At 43.7% G+C, this 18,097-nt stretch overlaps 2 protein-coding genes across 2 annotated transcripts; one reads left to right on the plus strand and one right to left on the minus strand.

Annotated features, from left to right (window-relative positions):
• Positions 1 to 1,364: 1,364 nt before the first annotated feature.
• On the plus strand, positions 1,365 to 9,977 carry LOC133027270 (uncharacterized). Its single transcript, XM_061094301.1, has 6 exons — positions 1,365 to 1,422; positions 1,498 to 1,651; positions 1,770 to 1,930; positions 2,106 to 2,312; positions 2,419 to 2,600; positions 4,422 to 9,977. The coding sequence occupies exons 1-6, from the start codon at positions 1,365 to 1,367 to the stop codon at positions 9,975 to 9,977; spliced, it is 6,318 nt and encodes a 2,105-aa protein (XP_060950284.1).
• Positions 9,978 to 11,030: 1,053 nt separating this feature from the next.
• pks1 (polyketide synthase 1) lies at positions 11,031 to 17,716 on the minus strand. Its single transcript, XM_061093441.1, has 6 exons — positions 17,659 to 17,716; positions 17,412 to 17,565; positions 17,171 to 17,331; positions 16,879 to 17,082; positions 16,599 to 16,780; positions 11,031 to 16,514 (listed from the first exon to the last, which is right to left on the minus strand). The coding sequence occupies exons 1-6, from the start codon at positions 17,714 to 17,716 to the stop codon at positions 11,031 to 11,033; spliced, it is 6,243 nt and encodes a 2,080-aa protein (XP_060949424.1).
• Positions 17,717 to 18,097: the final 381 nt, after the last annotated feature.

Genomic DNA, 18,097 nt, shown 5'->3' on the forward strand with positions numbered 1-18,097 from the left:
GAAATCAGAGCTCTGGATGTAAAAATAATGTGAGTGCACCCAGATATCAGTGGAAAATACACATATAAAATATACATTGAACCAACAAGACTAAGTTTTATGTTAAACTTAACGTCCTGATTTGGTTGATTGTCGTTATGATATAACTGTGATAAACTGCAATGAAACGAGACCTGAATTCACCTTGACCCCATTGGATTAATTTACTTATTAATCCCAGTGTTATCATTTTCCATAAATGTGTGCACTGAAGTCCTTCATCTCCATGGTCACATAAACAATCAATCATTAATCTTTAATAAAGACCCGGGGCTGACTATAAGAATCAGCCCCGGGTCCTGCAGTGATAGCATCACTTGGGGAAAAGGCAAACGGAACGGATGTATGGGAGATCTGGTGTGTGACTAAACTGGACTAATTACAAACTCTCTCAGTATATGAACCACTTTTATTTCTGGATGTGAGATGCCTGATGTTGACATGACGGTGCACTAAAGATTTTTGATTTTCTCTCATGCACAGAGAAGACGGACGAGAAACTACTGAGATAAGTTTACATTACATTACCTTTTTTAATGGGTCAGACTGCAGCGTCTTCTGCATGTACTGTTTCTGTACTGTTTTTTCCTGAAATTAAACTCTCTAACACTCTGTTCACACTTTGTTTCTGTTCCTGTTTTCAATAAGGAAACAGGACAACTATCAAATCAGTGAACGAGTTCGTGAGAAGACAACGTTCTTTAGAACTCCATTTACAAACCCAGTTATCAACCCAAAAAAATGACGTCTTAAAATGAGATTCTGTTTTCATTTCAGTCAAAATCTCAGTTTAATTTAGTTTTACTTGACTATATATGTTAAATAAGTAACAATTGGAAAGAATATCATTTTTTACCTTTTACTTTTAAACAGTGAATTGGTGAAAGGAAGCTTGAATGCTGCAGTTAAGATAATATGAAGTGTGTGTGTGTGTGTGTGGGGGGGGGGGGGTGTCACTCCCTTTTTGGATAACTTACTGATTTACCTTTGAATCTCAGTGTTATAATTTTCAAGGTGCCATAAAATGTGAGCACTGGAGTCATTAAACTCCCTGATAACATAAGTAATCAAACATTAATCTTTAAAAGAGAATGGAAGCTGACTATAAGATTCAGCCCCGGGTCTGGCAGCGATAGCATCACTTGGGGAAAAGGCAAATGGTACGGATGTATGGGAGATCTGGTGCGAGACTAAACTGGACTAATTACAAACTCTCTCAGTATATGAACCACTTTTATTTCTGGATGTGAGACGCCTGCAGGGACGAGTGATGTTGAAGTGACGGTGCACTAAAGATTTTTGATTCTCTCTCGTGCACAGAGAAGATGGAGGAAGCTGAGGACGCAATCGCAGTGGTGGGCATTGGATGCAATTTTCCTGGAGGTAATGTTTCAAAGAAACATTTTACATTATAGAAAAATGTTATTCGTATAATAGAACATTGATGTTTCCAAACAGGAGAGGGCCTTGATAATTTCTGGAAGGTTCTTGTTGAAGGGAGAAACTGTTCTTTGCCAATTCCCCAAAAGAGGTTCGACATGTCCGCCTGGTATGACCCTGACGAAAACAAAGCGGGTAAATCCCGCACAGCCAAGGCTGCTCTCATTGATGGGTAAGCGTTAAAATCGCATCGCTTCTCTGTATTTTAAACCTGACATAAAGTGAAAAATTATATAAAAATGATTTTGTCCTAAATTGATTCAGTGGTTTCAATCTTTTCTTTTCTCCAGGTTTAATGATTTTGACCACAAGTTCTTTGGCATCAGCGACAGTGAAGTGGAACAAATGGATCCTCAGCAGAAGCAGCTCCTTCAATGTGTTTACAGAGCTTTAGAAAACGCTGGGATTCCGATGGAGGTGGCCAGCGGCACCAGCACAGGAGTGTTTCTAGGTAAGACAATAAAACATTTACAGCTACTGCGTCTACTACTGTCTTCTAAAGATATAAATCATTTCTGCGTGATTATATTGTTTGGACAAGTTTAAACATGAAAAATACAGGCTAACTTCAAAATAATAAGGAGTAATCTATTGTGTTTCAATATGTTTAATTTATTTTGATTTAGGCCTAATGAACAGAGATTACGAAACAAATGCTGCTCACGTGCACCCGAGTGTGATCAACCACTGGACTGGCACTGGCCTCGCCATGAGCATCGCAGCAAACAGAGTCTCATACATCTTCAACTTCACTGGGCCGTCACTGGCCATAGACAGCGCCTGCTCCTCGTCCCTCGTGGCTCTTCATCTCGCTTGTCAATCCATTAAACAAGGTGTGTATGAAAGACGGGTGGCACCAGATGGAATAACAATAAATAACACTTCAGAGAGTAACAACATGCTTTTATGACAAGGATGGAATGTATTTTATCTTATCAGGTGATTGTGACATGGCTGTTTGTGGAGGTGTGAACTGCATCTTTGAGCCAAGAGTGTTTGTCGCTCTCAGCAAAGCCAAGATGATTTCACCTGAAGGGACGAGCAGACCTTTCTCCAGAACGGCAGACGGCTACGGCAGAGGGGAGGGCTGCGGGGTTGTTCTACTGAAACCAGTGAAAAAGGTCAGAGAGGTCACAACCCTGAGTTTAGTTAACTTCTTTCCTTCCTCAGGAATGTGTTTCATTCTCTGTTTCGAAAGGTTTAGCTGTTGTGCAATAATGCTTAGGAGTGATACCATAAGTGTGCCTTTGGGGATTCAATAAATTTGGTTATCAAAATAAAATATAAAACCCTAATATTTAAAATATTAATATTAAATCATAACTTTAGTTTGTTTAAAGTTCTCTTGGGGCACCACCCCTGACAGAAGGGAAAAGATAGCCAGTTCATTGATTAAGATCAGTCTCATTTAGATCTAGTTCAATTAGAAATCTCAATATTTACTATTAAAGATTATATAATGAACAGTTAAGGTTTATAGAGTTCTTGACAGTGTAGAGGTTGGCAAAATTCACTTATGCAACATGAATGAAGGAACTTTTGTGTAAGAAAAACATTTATTATTAATATAATAAAGTATAAAAACACAATTTACTAAACAAAACGTACTAACTAAACAAAGATGTGCATGTGAGTGTGTGTGTGTGTGTGTGTGTGTGTGTGTGTGTGTGAATAAGGGTGTTCTCAAAATGGTGGCCTGGCCCACTAAGGTTAACACCTTCCGGTGGGCTCCTAAGATGGCCCCTAAGATAGCAGCCCCCCCTTCTTCTTCTTCTGGAGTGGGGGAGTGGGTAAGTAGGTGTAGAGATATGCGTGTCTCTGAAAATGCTAATCGGATAATGGAGGAGTCTGTGGATAGCGTAACTCACATTAACTTTCATTTAGCTTGTAACTACAATAACACAACATATATCAAACTTTAAAAACACCACACAGAAAGGGAGAAAGTTGCCGTGCAGTTCGTTGCTCCTTGCTTTGTGAGAAATCTCCGGTTGGTTGTAAGGTTCTGTTGAGCTGTGGGGCTTCGTTGCTTGTTTGAAGTCCTTACCTGCAGGACACCGAGTCGCTGCTGGTAGTTGGTAGAGCTTAAAGGGCGAGGAGATTTCCTTGAGAAGGTGCGCTGGAAGCTTGACCTCTGACCTCCAGTTGTTGGAAAGAAAAGATTTGAGCTGGAGCAGTCCGGCCCTCTCCTTTGCGTTGCAGGGGAGAAGGGTGGCCGTCTGCTGTCCTCTGTGGTTAGATGGAAAGAGAATGAATTGGGGGAGACCTTGGTCTTTTATAGGCCCAGTGACCCCCAGGTCATGTGGCCAGATTGACCAATTGGAGTTGACTTTTGTGGCTTCTAACACCTATGTGTGAAGATGTCCAGAACAGAAGGAACCTGTTGCCCCCTTGGAGACTGAGTTCCTTGACTGTCTCAGAACAATGGAACCTGTGGCATCTTGGGAGATTGAGTTCGCTCCAGCACATGCGGCCATGTGGTTTCAAGTTTTGTTCACACATTTAGGCCGAAAAGGAGGCCTGTGGTTTGCACAAAAACATTGCCCAACATAGCTGACACGCTGGTCAAAGGCAAAACCAATAAAGAACTAAAGCAGATTCACGCTCATAATGTTTAATGCAGATGGCTCGGTTCACAGGAATCAGTCAAACAGGGTCAGAGGTGTAGAAATTTAACAGTTAAAACGATACTGGTCAAACACATGAATAAATGACGCTGTACTGAGCATTAACAAGACAAACAACATTAACTTATTATGAGTGATTATTTTGTTCTTTTAAACATTAACCAAACAACTTACCATAAAAGTTATATTAGTCTCCAACTTCCTGCTGACCCTGTTTGGTTTAAGTCATGGAAATAAAGTGTTATCTCTGGGGCCCATATTAACCAATTAAAATGTACTTCCTCCTTTGATTTTTGTCTTAATTTTGTTTTGCAGGCGTTACAAGACCATGACCATATCTGGGGTATCATCAGCAAAACAGCCGTCAACCAAGATGGACACTCAGTCTCTCCGATGACCAAACCCTCCATGACGCAACAAGAAGAGCTGCTGCGAAGAATCTACTCAGACTCCGACCTTGTAAATGTTCAGTACATAGAGGCACATGGCACTGGAACCCCAGTTGGAGACCCAACAGAGGCTGGAAGCATCTCTAACGCCATCGCTAAGGCCAAACCTCCCGGATCAAAGAGACTCTGTATTGGCTCGGTGAAGAGCAACATCGGACATACCGAATCGGCAGCTGGAGTGGCCGGACTCATTAAGGTTCTTCTTATGATGAAGCACGAGACCATTGTTCCCTCCGTTTTCTACTCTGAACAAACTGACAGTGTTGATGCCAAAGCCCTGAACCTTAAAGTTCCTCAGAAGGCAGAAAAATGGCAACCGTCTGGTGCACGAATTGCAGGGGTGAACAACTTTGGCTTTGGGGGTACAAATGCACATGCTGTTGTCAAACAGTACAAACAGTCACCCATCAGACAAGAGCATGATGAGACACAACCAAGGTTCTTTGTCATGTCAGCTAATTCAACAAAATCTCTCTCTCTAATTATGGAAGACACCATTAAACAGTTAGAGGCCGATAGTAAAGTTGAGTTGGATTCTCTCTTGTACACGTCAGCTTGCAGAAGGAGCCATCTCAAACATAGATTCAGAAAAGCCATCATGGTATCATCTGTGGTTGATCTTAAAGATAAGTTAAGCGCTTCTGCTGGCAAAACTATCAGCCAAGCCTACTCTGATCCAAAGTTAGTGTTTGTCTTCTGCGGAAATGGCGTCACTTACCATGGTATGTGCAAGCAGCTCCTGAAACAAGAACCTGTCTTCAGAAGTAAAATCAAAGACATTACAGAACTGTTCCAAAGGCTGAGTGGGCTGAACATCCTGGACGTGCTTGACAGTGAGTTTGAGAGTAGTGACTTAAAAAACCCAGAGGTTGTCCAACCATTGCTCTTTGCCATCCAGGTTGGCATTACCACCCTACTCAGACATTGGGGTGTCAAGCCAGATGCGATACTTGGACACTCTGTGGGTGAGGTAGCAGCCGCTCACTGCTCTGGCCTCTTGTCTCTTGAGGATGCGATAAAAGTCATCTATTTCCGCAGCAAGCTGCAGAGCAAAGTCACTGGCGGGATGATGCTTGTGATCAGCAACATGGCTGTATCGGAGGTAACTGCTCTTCTCCCTTCTTACTCTGGTAGAGTTTGCCTCGCTGCTTTCAACAGTCCACTGTCCTGCACTCTCTCAGGGGATGCAGATGCAATTAAGAGCCTCCATGCAGAGCTAAGTGCCTCAGCCAATGGTCAGAATCTGTTCCTGCGTCTGCTGAATGTCCCTGCTGCTTACCACAGCCACATGATGGATCCAATTCTGACAGAAGTCAAGGACACAATTGGCCTCTTACAGGTGAACAATCTTGACACAGAGTTGTTCTCAACAGTGACAGGCAAGGAAGTCCAGCAGGGAGATTTCTGCACAGGTGAATACTGGGCTAGAAACATTCGTGAGCCAGTGGCCTTCGAGCAGGCAGTGCGGTTGGCAGCGAAAGGAAAGAAGAACGCAGTCTTTGTAGAGATTGCACCAAGAAGGGCACTGCAGCGAAACATCATTGAATCTCTGGATAGTGACACAGCTGTTCTTCCCTCTGTGCAGCCAGGGAAAGACCATGAGACCATCATGTCTGTAGTTTCTAAGCTGTTCGAACTGGGGGTTCAGGTCTGTTGGAACACCTTCTATAAAGGATTTGAGACAATGCCGCTGCCTTTCCCAAGATACACGTTTGATTGTTCTGACAGAGACGTGATTATCGGTGCAGCACAAGCAAATGCACCAAGTAATCACCCTGTGCTCTGTCAAACAGGAAGTGAAAGCAACATTTTCAGCTGTGATCTGAAGTCAGACTCTTCTTTCTACCTGAAAGAGCACAAACACAACAATGTACCCATCATCCCCGGTGCCTTCTATGCCGAGTTGGGTTTAGCCGCAGTCATGGCCAGTGCCAAACCAAAAGTACCTCTCAACTCTCTACAGCTCAGTGTCAACTTCCACAGCCCGTGTGTTTTAACGCAGAATTCACCTGACATTAAAGTGAAACTGGAACAAACCAAGACAGAAACCAGTTTCACGGTATTCTCTCCATCTGCAGTTTATGCATCAGGCACAGTTGTTTCCAAAAGAGAGCGGCTAATTGAGGAGCAGAGCCTTTCACTGAGTGCCATCTTCAAAAGATGCAAATCGGTAGTGAGCTCTCAGGAGCTCTATGGCTATTTGTCTCAAGGAGGCTTTCAGTATGGAGATGTCTTCAAGAATAAAGGGAATGTGCACTATGGAGAAGATCTCAAGGAGACTTTTGCACTTGTAACAGTTCCAGAGGAACTTCGATCGCAGTTGCATGACTACTGCATCCACCCTGTTGTGTTGGATTTTCTGATGCAGCTTCTCCCAGTCACAGTCGAACACATCTTTGCTGGTAGACCAGGCTTCCCTGCCAAAATCGGAATTTTGACCGTGTTTGAACCTTTGCAAGAGGAGATGATTGTGTATTTGAGAGCAGTCGATGTGGGTAGTGATCACTTTGAGGTTTGTGGCTGTTTTACAGACAAAGAAGGCAGAGTTTTGGTTGAGGCTAAACAAGTGATAATCAAGTATCTTGGTAGTGAGTCTCGTGTGGTTGAGGACTACTTCTACCATAACTCCTTCAGTGTCATCCCTGACACTATCCCATCTGCTCTTCCTCCGAAGGCCTTGGTCTTCTGTGATGACATGGGGATCTCTAAAGGCCTGCAGGCACATTTGGACTCCAGATCCCAGTACATATCAGTCACACATGCAAAAGATATTTTGAGCAATGGCTTCCCTTCCCTCTTGGCTAAATTGAATATCCAAGAGATTGAGGAAAAGTTTGATGAGGTCTTGTTTCTGTGGGGCCAAGAAGACCTCACTTCACAGGCTGCTGATGTTGTTCTACAGAAAGTGGTGAGCTGCTGTGAGATTTTCCGTCAAATCGTCCTTGAGCTTAAGCGACTTCTCTTTCCAGCCTCTATAAGAGCAGTAACCTACCGTTCATCTGATTTCACAGTAGACCACGTCAATCCAGGTTTTGCAATCGTTGGTATGACCAGATCATTTGCTGCAGAGATACCAGATCTTTCATTTCAACTCATTGACATAGATACTGTCTCTGCTAAGGACATTGCAACTCTGTCTGAGGTCATTCGATCATATCCTTGTAGCGAGTACCCAGAGTTAGTAGTAAAAGATGGGCTGATTTTTAAACCTTCCATTGTCCATACTCCGCCTAAGGTCGTTGAAAGTTCAGGATCCAGTTTCACTTCAACAATGTCCGAGCATTTCATCCTTCAAACAGCTGATGCACATGAGATTACGCAAGTGAGTGCCATTCACTTTGATGAGGGGGACCTGCCAGTCAGTGACGGAGCAGTTGAAATCCGTCCCAGCACGATTTGTGTCCATTCATCTGATTTCTTCCCCGTCAGTGCTACACACTTGAAATTTGGCCAGACACTGTACTGGGATAAATATTCCTCCCAAAGTCACAAGCTGCTGGCTCTTGATTTCAACGGTACTGTTACCGCAGTTGGAAAAGATGTGAGAAAACTGAAGGTGGGAGATCACATTGCTTCCTGCTATCCTGTGGTGGCAGCCAGCAAGGTCCAGGTCCCAGAGGATGTGTGCTACAGCACAAAACGATTCCCATTCCTCCAAAAAACACCCTGTGTTTCCTACTATGTGCTGGCATGGGAGATCCTGCAACGAGCCTTACCCAGAGCCAAACATCATCTAGGAATCATATCCCCTGTTCCTGACTCGGCTCTGACCAAAGTCTTGGCACTTACTTCCTACAAATCTGGCTGGAATGTGGTTATTGGAACGCAGGGTAATGGTTCTTTTGTAGATGTCAAACAAATTGATGCATTTGTCATCCTACCCCCACTTGAAGAATCCTTGATTGACAAGATTTGCAGTTTTCCAAGGGTCAAACATGTCGTCATCATCTGTGAATCTGAGACGCAGTGTTTGCTTGCTCGGAACATGTTCCATAGTGTGAAGGAAAGTGTTCATGTGCAGACGATTCTGATACCAGCCATTTTGCAAAAGGGGTCCTTGAGTGCCCAAAGGCCACATATTTATCACTGGCTCAAATCCTTGAAGTTGAGCAGGAAATTTGCCATTAAAAATTTCACCTTTCAGAATGTGAAGTCTGACAGCGTTGACCCCTTTCATCCTCAGGAACCAGAGTCGTACTTCAGCTCAAAGAAACTGGCTGTTGTGGCTCTGAACAAAGACAAAGGCAGAGTTCTGTCGGAGATCCCAGTGCTATCAACAAAAAAACTGCTTTTCCAAAAGAGGGCGGTATACATAGTGACAGGTGGTCTTTCTGGTCTGGGCTTTGAAACGGTCAAGTTCATCTCCCAAAGAGGGGGAGGGTACGTTGTCATACTCTCCCGGAGCAAGCCCACACCAGATCTGCAGCAAGATATACACAACGTAGAGAATCAGTGTGGAAACTGCATCACAAGCATGGAGTGTGACGTGTCTGTCTCTGAGCATGTGCACAGGGTTATTAGTGTCATTAGCCAGAAGTTCCCTGGTTGTCCAGTTAGAGGAGTGTTCCACAGTGCCGTTGTCCTGCATGATGGGCTGATTGAGGCCCTTGACAGATCTCTGTATGAGAAAGTTCTCAAGCCAAAAGTAAAGGGTGTATTAAATTTGCACCACGCAACGCTAAAGTGCCAGTTACACTATTTTGTTTGTTATTCTTCCATCTCTGCATTCCTGGGAAATGCATCACAAACAAACTATGCAGCAGCCAACACGTTCCTCGACATGTTCTGTCATTACAGGCGCAAACTCGGGCTGCCTGGACAGTCCATCAACTGGGGAGCGCTCAACCTTGGCCTCCTCTTGAACAAGGACCATTTTCAGCAATTTCTGGAGGCAAAGGGGATGATGGTGCTGAATGTTGCTGAAATTCATAGAAGCTTAGAGCAGTGCCTCCTGATCAATCAACCCCAACAGGCCGTTTGCAGGTTTCACTTCAGAAACATCAGGTTCAACATCCTCTCTCAAAATACATCATTGACCATGCGCCTGTCTGCGTTAGTTAATGAGGCTCTGCAAAAATCGAAAGAAACAGATGCTCAAGCCAAACAAGCTGAATGTATCTCGCCCAAAGAGTACGTCATCTCTCTCCTCACCGAGACCATCAGCGTTGATCCCAGTGAGCTAAAAGACGACTCACTTCTCTCGTCTTTGGGCATCGACTCCATGCAGGCCATGACTCTGCAGAACCTGATCTTCCAGGCGAGAGGAGTGAACATACCTCTGGTGAAACTGTTGGATCCCAACGCCACAGTATCAACAGTGGTAGCTGTGCTGAGTGAAGGAGCCGAAGATGAAAATGTCAGTGTTGACGCAGTGATGAGTAACTCCACAAAAGAAATGGAGGATCTTTCAACCAGATTGTAAAGATTGAAAAACGCATTTAAAGGATATGTAAATATGTATGTAGAAAGATGTATTGCTTATTTCAGCAGAAGGTTTATAATGGAAATTTTAATCCAGTAGCATAATTGTGTTTGAAGCACATCTGTCATTTGTATTTTTTGTTAATTGTTAAGTGCTTACCATAGATGCACTGTATGAATGTGTTTGGTACGTTTTTCCAGTTTTTTATTAATTCAGGTATTTTTTAAATTTTCATGTAAACTTATGAACAGAATTTAAAACAAAATGTACTATGTAATGCATTCAGTGTTTACAATTGATGTTGAGTATGTACATAATTTCTTTTGATATTTAATTCAAATGTAATCTTTCAAGTCTGTGATGGGGTTCAGACTGTCATCAACCTACTTATCTGCCATTTTTTTTTTTTCAATCACTTGAAGGTTTATGGTCTTATTGTTGCCAACTTTATAATGACGATGGAACAAAAAAGCAGGTGACACAGTATTCTGGAACGTCCTGTAAATGTTAACGTGTCAAGTGTGTGTTATTTCTGAGGCTTTCGCTATTTGAATTAATACTTTATTAAATCAGGTAGAAAAATAAAGTGGAGACAAATAAAATGAGAACAGATACAGAAGTCTGTTATCAAATCCTTTACACCACTTTTTATATAGTCAAGCAATTCAAGAATTTATTACTCCTCCTAATCAATGATTTGACTATTATCAGATGTTTTTATCATCTTCGTACTTGATGAGGTTGGTTTATTTACAGATATTGTTTAATGCAGGTTACACAATCTCACATTCATCAAAAGGAAAAGCTTCACATTTTAGTGTTGATTCCTATTATAGCGACATATGCATTAAAAATTCATTCACTGTGTGTCTTTTGGCCACAGGCGGGAGTATACAGACTCTTGAGCACCATTATACCATTAAAAATGTGTGAGTGCACCGAGATGTCAGTGGAAAAATAACATATAATAGAAAACTTGGAATTAGAATGATTAATATACATAAACAGGTCATCCAACATTTTCATCATTCAATGTATTCTGTGAAATAGAAATTATCCATCATTCATTACAATAGTTGTCAAAGTGGCCAGGGTACTGTTCGGGTCCAGTATTCTAACCAAAGGTACATTCACTCCCGTCTCCTGGAAAATCTTGTTCTGAAGAGTCATGGCCAACATTGAGTCAATACCCAGATCACACAGAGCCGAGTCGTCATCCAGCTCATCTACACTGACGCTGCTTATGTCACTGACAATTTTTCGTACAATTTCATTTGTGGAGTGCAAAGGCTGAACTTTGGGTTCAGCGCTTATATCCTCTTTGAGCTCCGTTTCCACTAAAGCTGACAGTCGCTGTCTGAGAGAGTAATTCTGTGAAAGCACGTGAATGTTGAGGTTTTTGAAGTTGAACTTGCATATGACTTGTTGAGGTTTGTTCATTAACAGACACTTCTCAAGTGCTTCGTGAACCTCGCTCACGCTCATTATCATCATCCCTTTTGTCTCTAGGAACTTCTGGAAATGGTCTCTGTTAAGCAGGAGACCGAGATTCAAGGGTCCCCAGTTGATGGACTGTCCAGCAAGTCCAAGGTTTCTCCGGTAGTGACATAAAATGTCCAGGAAGGAATTGGCTGCTGCGTAGTTACACTGGGAGGCGTTGCCAATGAAAGACGAGATGGAAGAGTAGCACACAAAGTAATCAAGCTTGTTGTGAAGTGTTGCACAGTGAAGATTTAGAGCCCCGCTCACTTTGGGCTGCAGCACTTTTCGGAAGAGAGACTCATCAAGGTTTTCAATCAGTGCGTCATGTAAAACAGCAGCACTGTGAAACACTCCTTTGATTGGAAAAGGAGAAAATCTTTGGTTAATTTCTGAGATCACATCCACGACCTGCGTCAACACAGAAACATCACACTGGACATGAATGACAGAAACACCATATCTTCTCTTGAGGAGTTCCATTTCAGAAAGCGTCTCATCTGTTGGAACACTCCTGGACAGTGTTGCAATACAACCTCCACCATTATGGGCGATGAACTTCACAGTCTCAGCTCCCAAACCGGAAAGACCTCCAGTTACAATATAAACACAGCTTTCTTTAAACAGTCGTCCAGGCCTGGTGAGCACAGGGATATCAGACACTGGACAATGAGATCTTCCGATATCTAAAACCACCTGCTGCACTGTTTTTGTGGTGAAATAAGATTCGATCTGAGGCTCTTTTGTTCTCGATGATTGAAATGTGTCTCTTTTCAAAGGTAGAGATGTTATATCAAAGCCTAATAACTGTAGCCAATTAAAGACATCCCTGCTCTGACCCTGCAGAGTGGCTCTCTGGAGAACATCAGCCACATCAAGTTTATGTATGTGCAAGTTCTCACTCTTTGATGCAAACATGTTTGCAGAGAGTGATGGTGACATGTGGCTGCTACATGCGAAAATAGCGTGTCTCTCAAAGTCACACCTGTGTTGTATTTCCTGCCAAGATTCATCAAATGGAGGCAGAAACACAAACGCATGACTCTGATCAACATGTAGAGGTGTGCCTCTGAAATGTGGCCTTGAGGAAACGTTCCAGCCTGAGCGGTTTGCTGTCAGAGCTAAAACTATAATCAGAGCAGAGGCGAGGTTAGAGGAGACAATCGTCAGCTTTCTCTGCTGCTGGTTTACTTTAGGCAGCATCCTCTGCAGGATCTGCCATGCCAGTATGAAGTAAGACACACATGGAGTCTCCCTCAGAAAGGGGAGTCTCTTTGTACTGTAGCACACAGCTTCAGGAACTCTAATCTTACCCGTGGCTGGAACAGGGTAACATGAGGCAATTTGATCTCCCACCCTTACGTATTGAACATCTTTCCCAACGGCTGTGACAATGCCACAGAAATCTAAAAGCAGAAGTGTGTGATTCTGCAACGTGTGTTGATTCCAATACACCGTCTTGCCGAAATTTAACAGCGAAGTGGTGACAGGAAAGTAATCGGACGAGTGCACGCACACGTTGGTGAGCTGGATCTCAACAGACCTCGCTTGGAGAGGATTTACATTGGTGTCACAGGGACTGGAAGACAAGCAAAGCATTCTGTATGAGTCAGATGTCTGCAGAACAAAGTCGCTCAGATACAACGACTTCACATCACCTTCACATAAAGCCTCGTACTTCAATGGGGTGCGTGCTATTCTGGTTGCTGATGCCTTCCCTTTGCTGATCATGACCTCTTGCTGTTTGCAGGTGTTGATCACATGCACCAGCATTTGAACGTCTTCACTTGTCACAGAAGCGAGGTCAATCAGCTGAAAGGACGGACTGTCCATCTCTGCCGCACAAGCCCTTGTCATACCGGACAGAACAAATCCCGGACTCACATGGTCCACAGTCGTTTCTGTTGACCTGTATGTTATGACGTGGACTGTGCAAGATGGTCTTTTCACTTTTAAGGCCAAAACAATCTGGCGAAATTGCTCACAGCAAGAAACCAAGGCCTCCAACGTCTGCTCAGGTGACAACTGACTGAGGTTCTCTACACCCCAAATAAAGAGAACATCTTCCAAGTCCATATTAGCATTAAGTGAGTCAAACACTACATCTCTAAGCTGGTCAGACGTCCAGTTGTCTCTGCTCTCCACGATGACCGACTCTGGGAGTAAGTACGGCTGAAGTCTTTTGGTAATACAGAGTTTGTCTTCAAAAACGAGTGCTTTTATTTTGAAACTTTGAGAGTCTGCCTTGTCATGGATTGGAAATATCTCATTGTGAAAGAACAGCGACTGAACAACATTCGAGCCATCGCTCAAAAATGAGATCCTCACCTTCTTGAGTTCCACAAGTACTCCCCCCTCAGTGGTGCAGAAGGAACCACACACTTCCAGGAAGTCTGGGGTCTCTTGAGTCGCTCGTAAGTACATGACCATCTTCTCTTGTAATGGAGCTGAGATTGTGACACAGCCTATAGCTGAGGGGAATCCCTGCTTGGCTGTTAGCCGTCCAATAGCCACCACTGCAGTCATTTGGAGGAAATAGTCCAGTAACACAGGGTGGATGAAATAGTCATGAAGGTGTTTCAGAAGTTCCCCTGGGACTTGAATCGTTGTCACAGCTTCTTTAAACTCATCCCCGAAACGCACCTCATCGAGCTGTTTGAAGACAGAGCCATATTCAAATCCTGCTTGAGAGAGAATTGAGTAAATCTCTTCTCTCTTCATAACCAATCTGCACCGTTGATAAATCACGTTGAGACTAATGGTGGGTTCCTCTAAGAGAGGTTGGCTGCTTGCACTCGTGTATGTCCCAGAGGCATGTGTTGCAACAGCAGACTGTATCTTAAAAGATGCCTCGTTATCAGCATGCTCAAGTATTACTTTCAACTGATGACACTTTGAGCTGAGTGTAAACAGACTCTCAAATCTGACACTGAGCTGGAGAAAAGAAACTGGTGTCTTTGGGGTTAAGCTCGCCATCACAGAGGCATAAGCTAGTTCAACATAAAGTGCACCTGGTACGATGGAAACACCATTGTTCTTATGCTCCCAGAGATAAGAGGCACTCTCCAGTGAGAGGTTGCACATGTACTCTTTGTTATTTGGCTTTATTTTGGATATGAGTGGATGGGGAGAAAAAGCTGATAATTCATTCCCCTTTCTCATTTCTTCAAAATTCAGATCTTTCTTTAAGCAGTCAAACTGATAGATTGGAAGAGTCGTGGGCAATGTTTCGTAGCCTCTGTACACTTCATGCCAGTCCACGTTAATGCCCAGTTCAAATACTTTTGCCAAGGTAGACAAGATTGTGGCGTAATCTTTCTCTGGATGGACAGAGGAAAGAACTATGGTGTCATTTCCCAGAGCCTCACATATGTTTCTTTGAAGAGCCCTACGAGGTCCAATCTCCACAAACACCATGTTTCCCCTTGACTGCTTGTCTTTAGCAACAGCACGCAGTGTTTGCTCAAATAAAACAGGCTCGCGGATGTTCTTTGCCCAGTACGTCCCAGTGCAGAAGTCCCCATCCGAACACCTGTCTGCAGTCACTGTCGAAAAAAGTTTGCATTCCATTTGATTGGCATCTAAACGATCTATGCTTCTTCTAATGTCTTCTAATATAGGATCCATCATGTGGCTATGATACGCTGCCGGGACTTCCAAGATATGGAGGAAAAGGTTTGCACCTGGAAACAGAGTCTTCAGCCTTTCATGCAGGATGTCTATCGCGTCTGAGTCCCCCGACAGTGTGCAGGACCGAGGGCTGTTGAGAGCTGCAACACAAATTTTGCCAGAGAAGACTTTGAGGATTTCTAAAACCTTTACTGCAGCCACATTACTGACAACGAGCATTTTCCCTCCTGTGACCTTGCTCTGAAGAGAACTGCGGTGGTACAACACTTTCACGGCATCTTCAAGAGACAAGAGGCCGGAGCAGTGAGCTGCAGCGACCTCACCAACAGAGTGTCCAAGCACAGCGTCAGGTTTGATGCCCCAGTGCTTCAGGAGAGAGGCAATGCCAATCTGGATTGCAAAAAGAACAGGTTGGGCAAAATCTGGTTTGCTGAAATCATCATTATCATATTCACCAGTGAGCCATTGAGTGATGCTTGAGCTTTTATGACTCTGGAAGAGAATTTCAACTTCTCTGACCTTATCTCTGAAAACAGGAACCTCTCTCATGAGCTGCTGGCACATGCCCCTGTAGGCAACGCCATTCCCACAAAACACAAACACTGCCTGGAGGTCAGACTTTGTTGACTCAACCTTTGATTTGAGAGCAGTTGCCAGCTTGTTTTGTAAATCTGAGAGGGAAGTTGTGAGGAAGACCTTTTTATATCTGTGTCTGCAATGACTCCTCCCACACGCTGAGGTATACGACAACGCCTGTAAATCAAGTGTATGAGCAATGCTAAGCTTTTGATGGGTGTCAGCAATTGTTAGGATCAATGATTTTTCATTGGCTGCAGAAACCACAAAGAGTTTTGGACCACTTTTAGTGATCTGTCTGGGAACGGTGGTCTTTCCATACTCCCTTAAAATCACATGTGCGTTTGTGCCTCCGAACCCAAAGCTATTGATCCCAGCTACTCTCGGTAACGACCCATTTGTCTCCCACCTCTCAGCTTTAGATGGAACATATAGATTAAGAGCTTTTACATCTATACTTGCACTGTCTTCAGAGTAGAAGACGGAGGGAACGATGGTCTCGTGCTTCATCATAAGAAGTACCTTAATGAGCCCGGCTACTCCGGCTGCCGATTCTGTGTGTCCGATGTTGCTCTTCACCGAGCCAATCCACAGTCTCTCTGATCCGGGACGTTTGGCCTTAGCGATGACGTTAGAGATGCTTCCTGCTTCCGTTGGGTCTCCAACCGGGGTTCCAGTGCCATGTGCCTCTATGTACTGAACATTTACAAGGTCGGACTCTGAGTAGATTCCTCGCAGCAGCTCCTCTTGCTGTGTCATGGAGGGTTTGGTGATCGGAGTGACCGAGCGGCCATCTTGGTTGACGGCTGTTTTGCTGATGATACCCCAGATTTTGTTGCAGTCTTTTACAGCCTTTAAACATAAAGTTGAAAAGGAGCTATTATCCTCAATGTGATATGACGGCAAAAAAACAAATAAACACAAAAATGTTCTTACATGTTTCAGAGGCTTCAGGAGAATGACCCCGCAGCCCTCTCCTCGGCCGTAGCCGTCTGCTCTCCTGGAGAAAGGTTTGCTCGTCCCCTCAGGTGAGATCATCTTTGCTTTGGTGAGAGCAACAAAAACTCTCGGCTCAATGATGCAGCTGACACCTCCACACAAAGCCATCTCACAGTCTCCTGGAGGAAAGAAAGAATGAACATGGAACATTTAAAAGCTATTCCATGATAAAACCACTTTAGGAATGGCTTTCGTAAGGGAAGAGAAAACCGTGTACCTTGCTTTAGAGCCTGACAAGCTAAATGTAAAGCCACCAGAGATGAGGAACAGGCGCTGTCGATGGCGAAGGAAGGGCCGGTGAGATTGAAGGTGAAGGAAATTCTGTTGGCAGCCACACTCATGGCCGTCCCAGTGCCGTTATAGTGGGTGATTGCAGTGGGATTATTACTTCGGAGCATCTCGTAGTCCCTGTTCATCAGACCTACAACACCACAATCGAAGTAGAGCAGGTTATAATGTTTGTATTATAGAATTTAACTTGATATGATTCATGGAATAATTGTGGTCACCGATGTAAACTCCAGTTCTGCTTCCGCTGACGCTCTCCATAGCCATCCCTGCGTCCTCTAACGCCCTGTATGTGCACTGGAGGAGGAGTTTCTGCTGAGGGTCCATGAAATCACTCTCTGCTTCAGTGATGCCAAAGAACTTGTGATCAAACTCGTTAAATCTGGGAATAATATAGAAATTGCAGATATTTCATAATCCAAACATCTAAGGATGAACTCTGTCCATCAGTATAATGCTTACCCTTCTATCAGAGCTGCTTTGGTTGTTTGTGTCTTTCCGGGTTTGCTATCGTCTGCATCAAACCAGAACGTTGAGTCAAACCTTTCTGCTGGAATATCTGCTGCACAGTTCTTTCCTTCCAACAGGACCCTCCAGAAATTATCCAACCCCTCACCTGAAATACACACACCACGATACTAGTCATTCAATTTGAATGAAGAAAGATAGTAAATGTCTTAATCCTTGCAACGGCGTAATACATTCATACCTCCAGGGAAATTGCATCCAATCCCGACGACAGCTATTTCCTCATCTGGGTCGTCCATTGTTCCTTTAAGATGATGGAAGTTGTTTTTACTGGGATTCCAAAAGGCAAAGAGAAGTTTGAAGCCTCCTCATAGTGAAGCTCAGTGTTAAGTCCTGTTCTGTGGTCAGAGCCAGAGCTGCTCTACCCTTTATAGATATTTAGTCAGGCCTCAGTGGAACAGTTAGAGGACACAACAATGCCCTTGTTGGCTTCATGTGTAACTAAATGCTCTAATCACAGGTTAAGATGAGGCTGCGGTCAATTAGCTTTTGTTCTCAGCCGGTTGACAAGAGAGTGTGTATACCAAGAATGTAGTACTTGCATTTTTAAAGTCCCCTGATTGTCCTGCGTCTCAAAGGAAATAGAGCCAGCTCCGTTTTCATAACTTACATCTTTACAT

The sequence above is a fragment of the Limanda limanda genome, chromosome 20 (genome assembly GCF_963576545.1).
Source record: "Limanda limanda chromosome 20, fLimLim1.1, whole genome shotgun sequence".
Classification (NCBI taxonomy): domain Eukaryota; kingdom Metazoa; phylum Chordata; class Actinopteri; order Pleuronectiformes; family Pleuronectidae; genus Limanda; species Limanda limanda.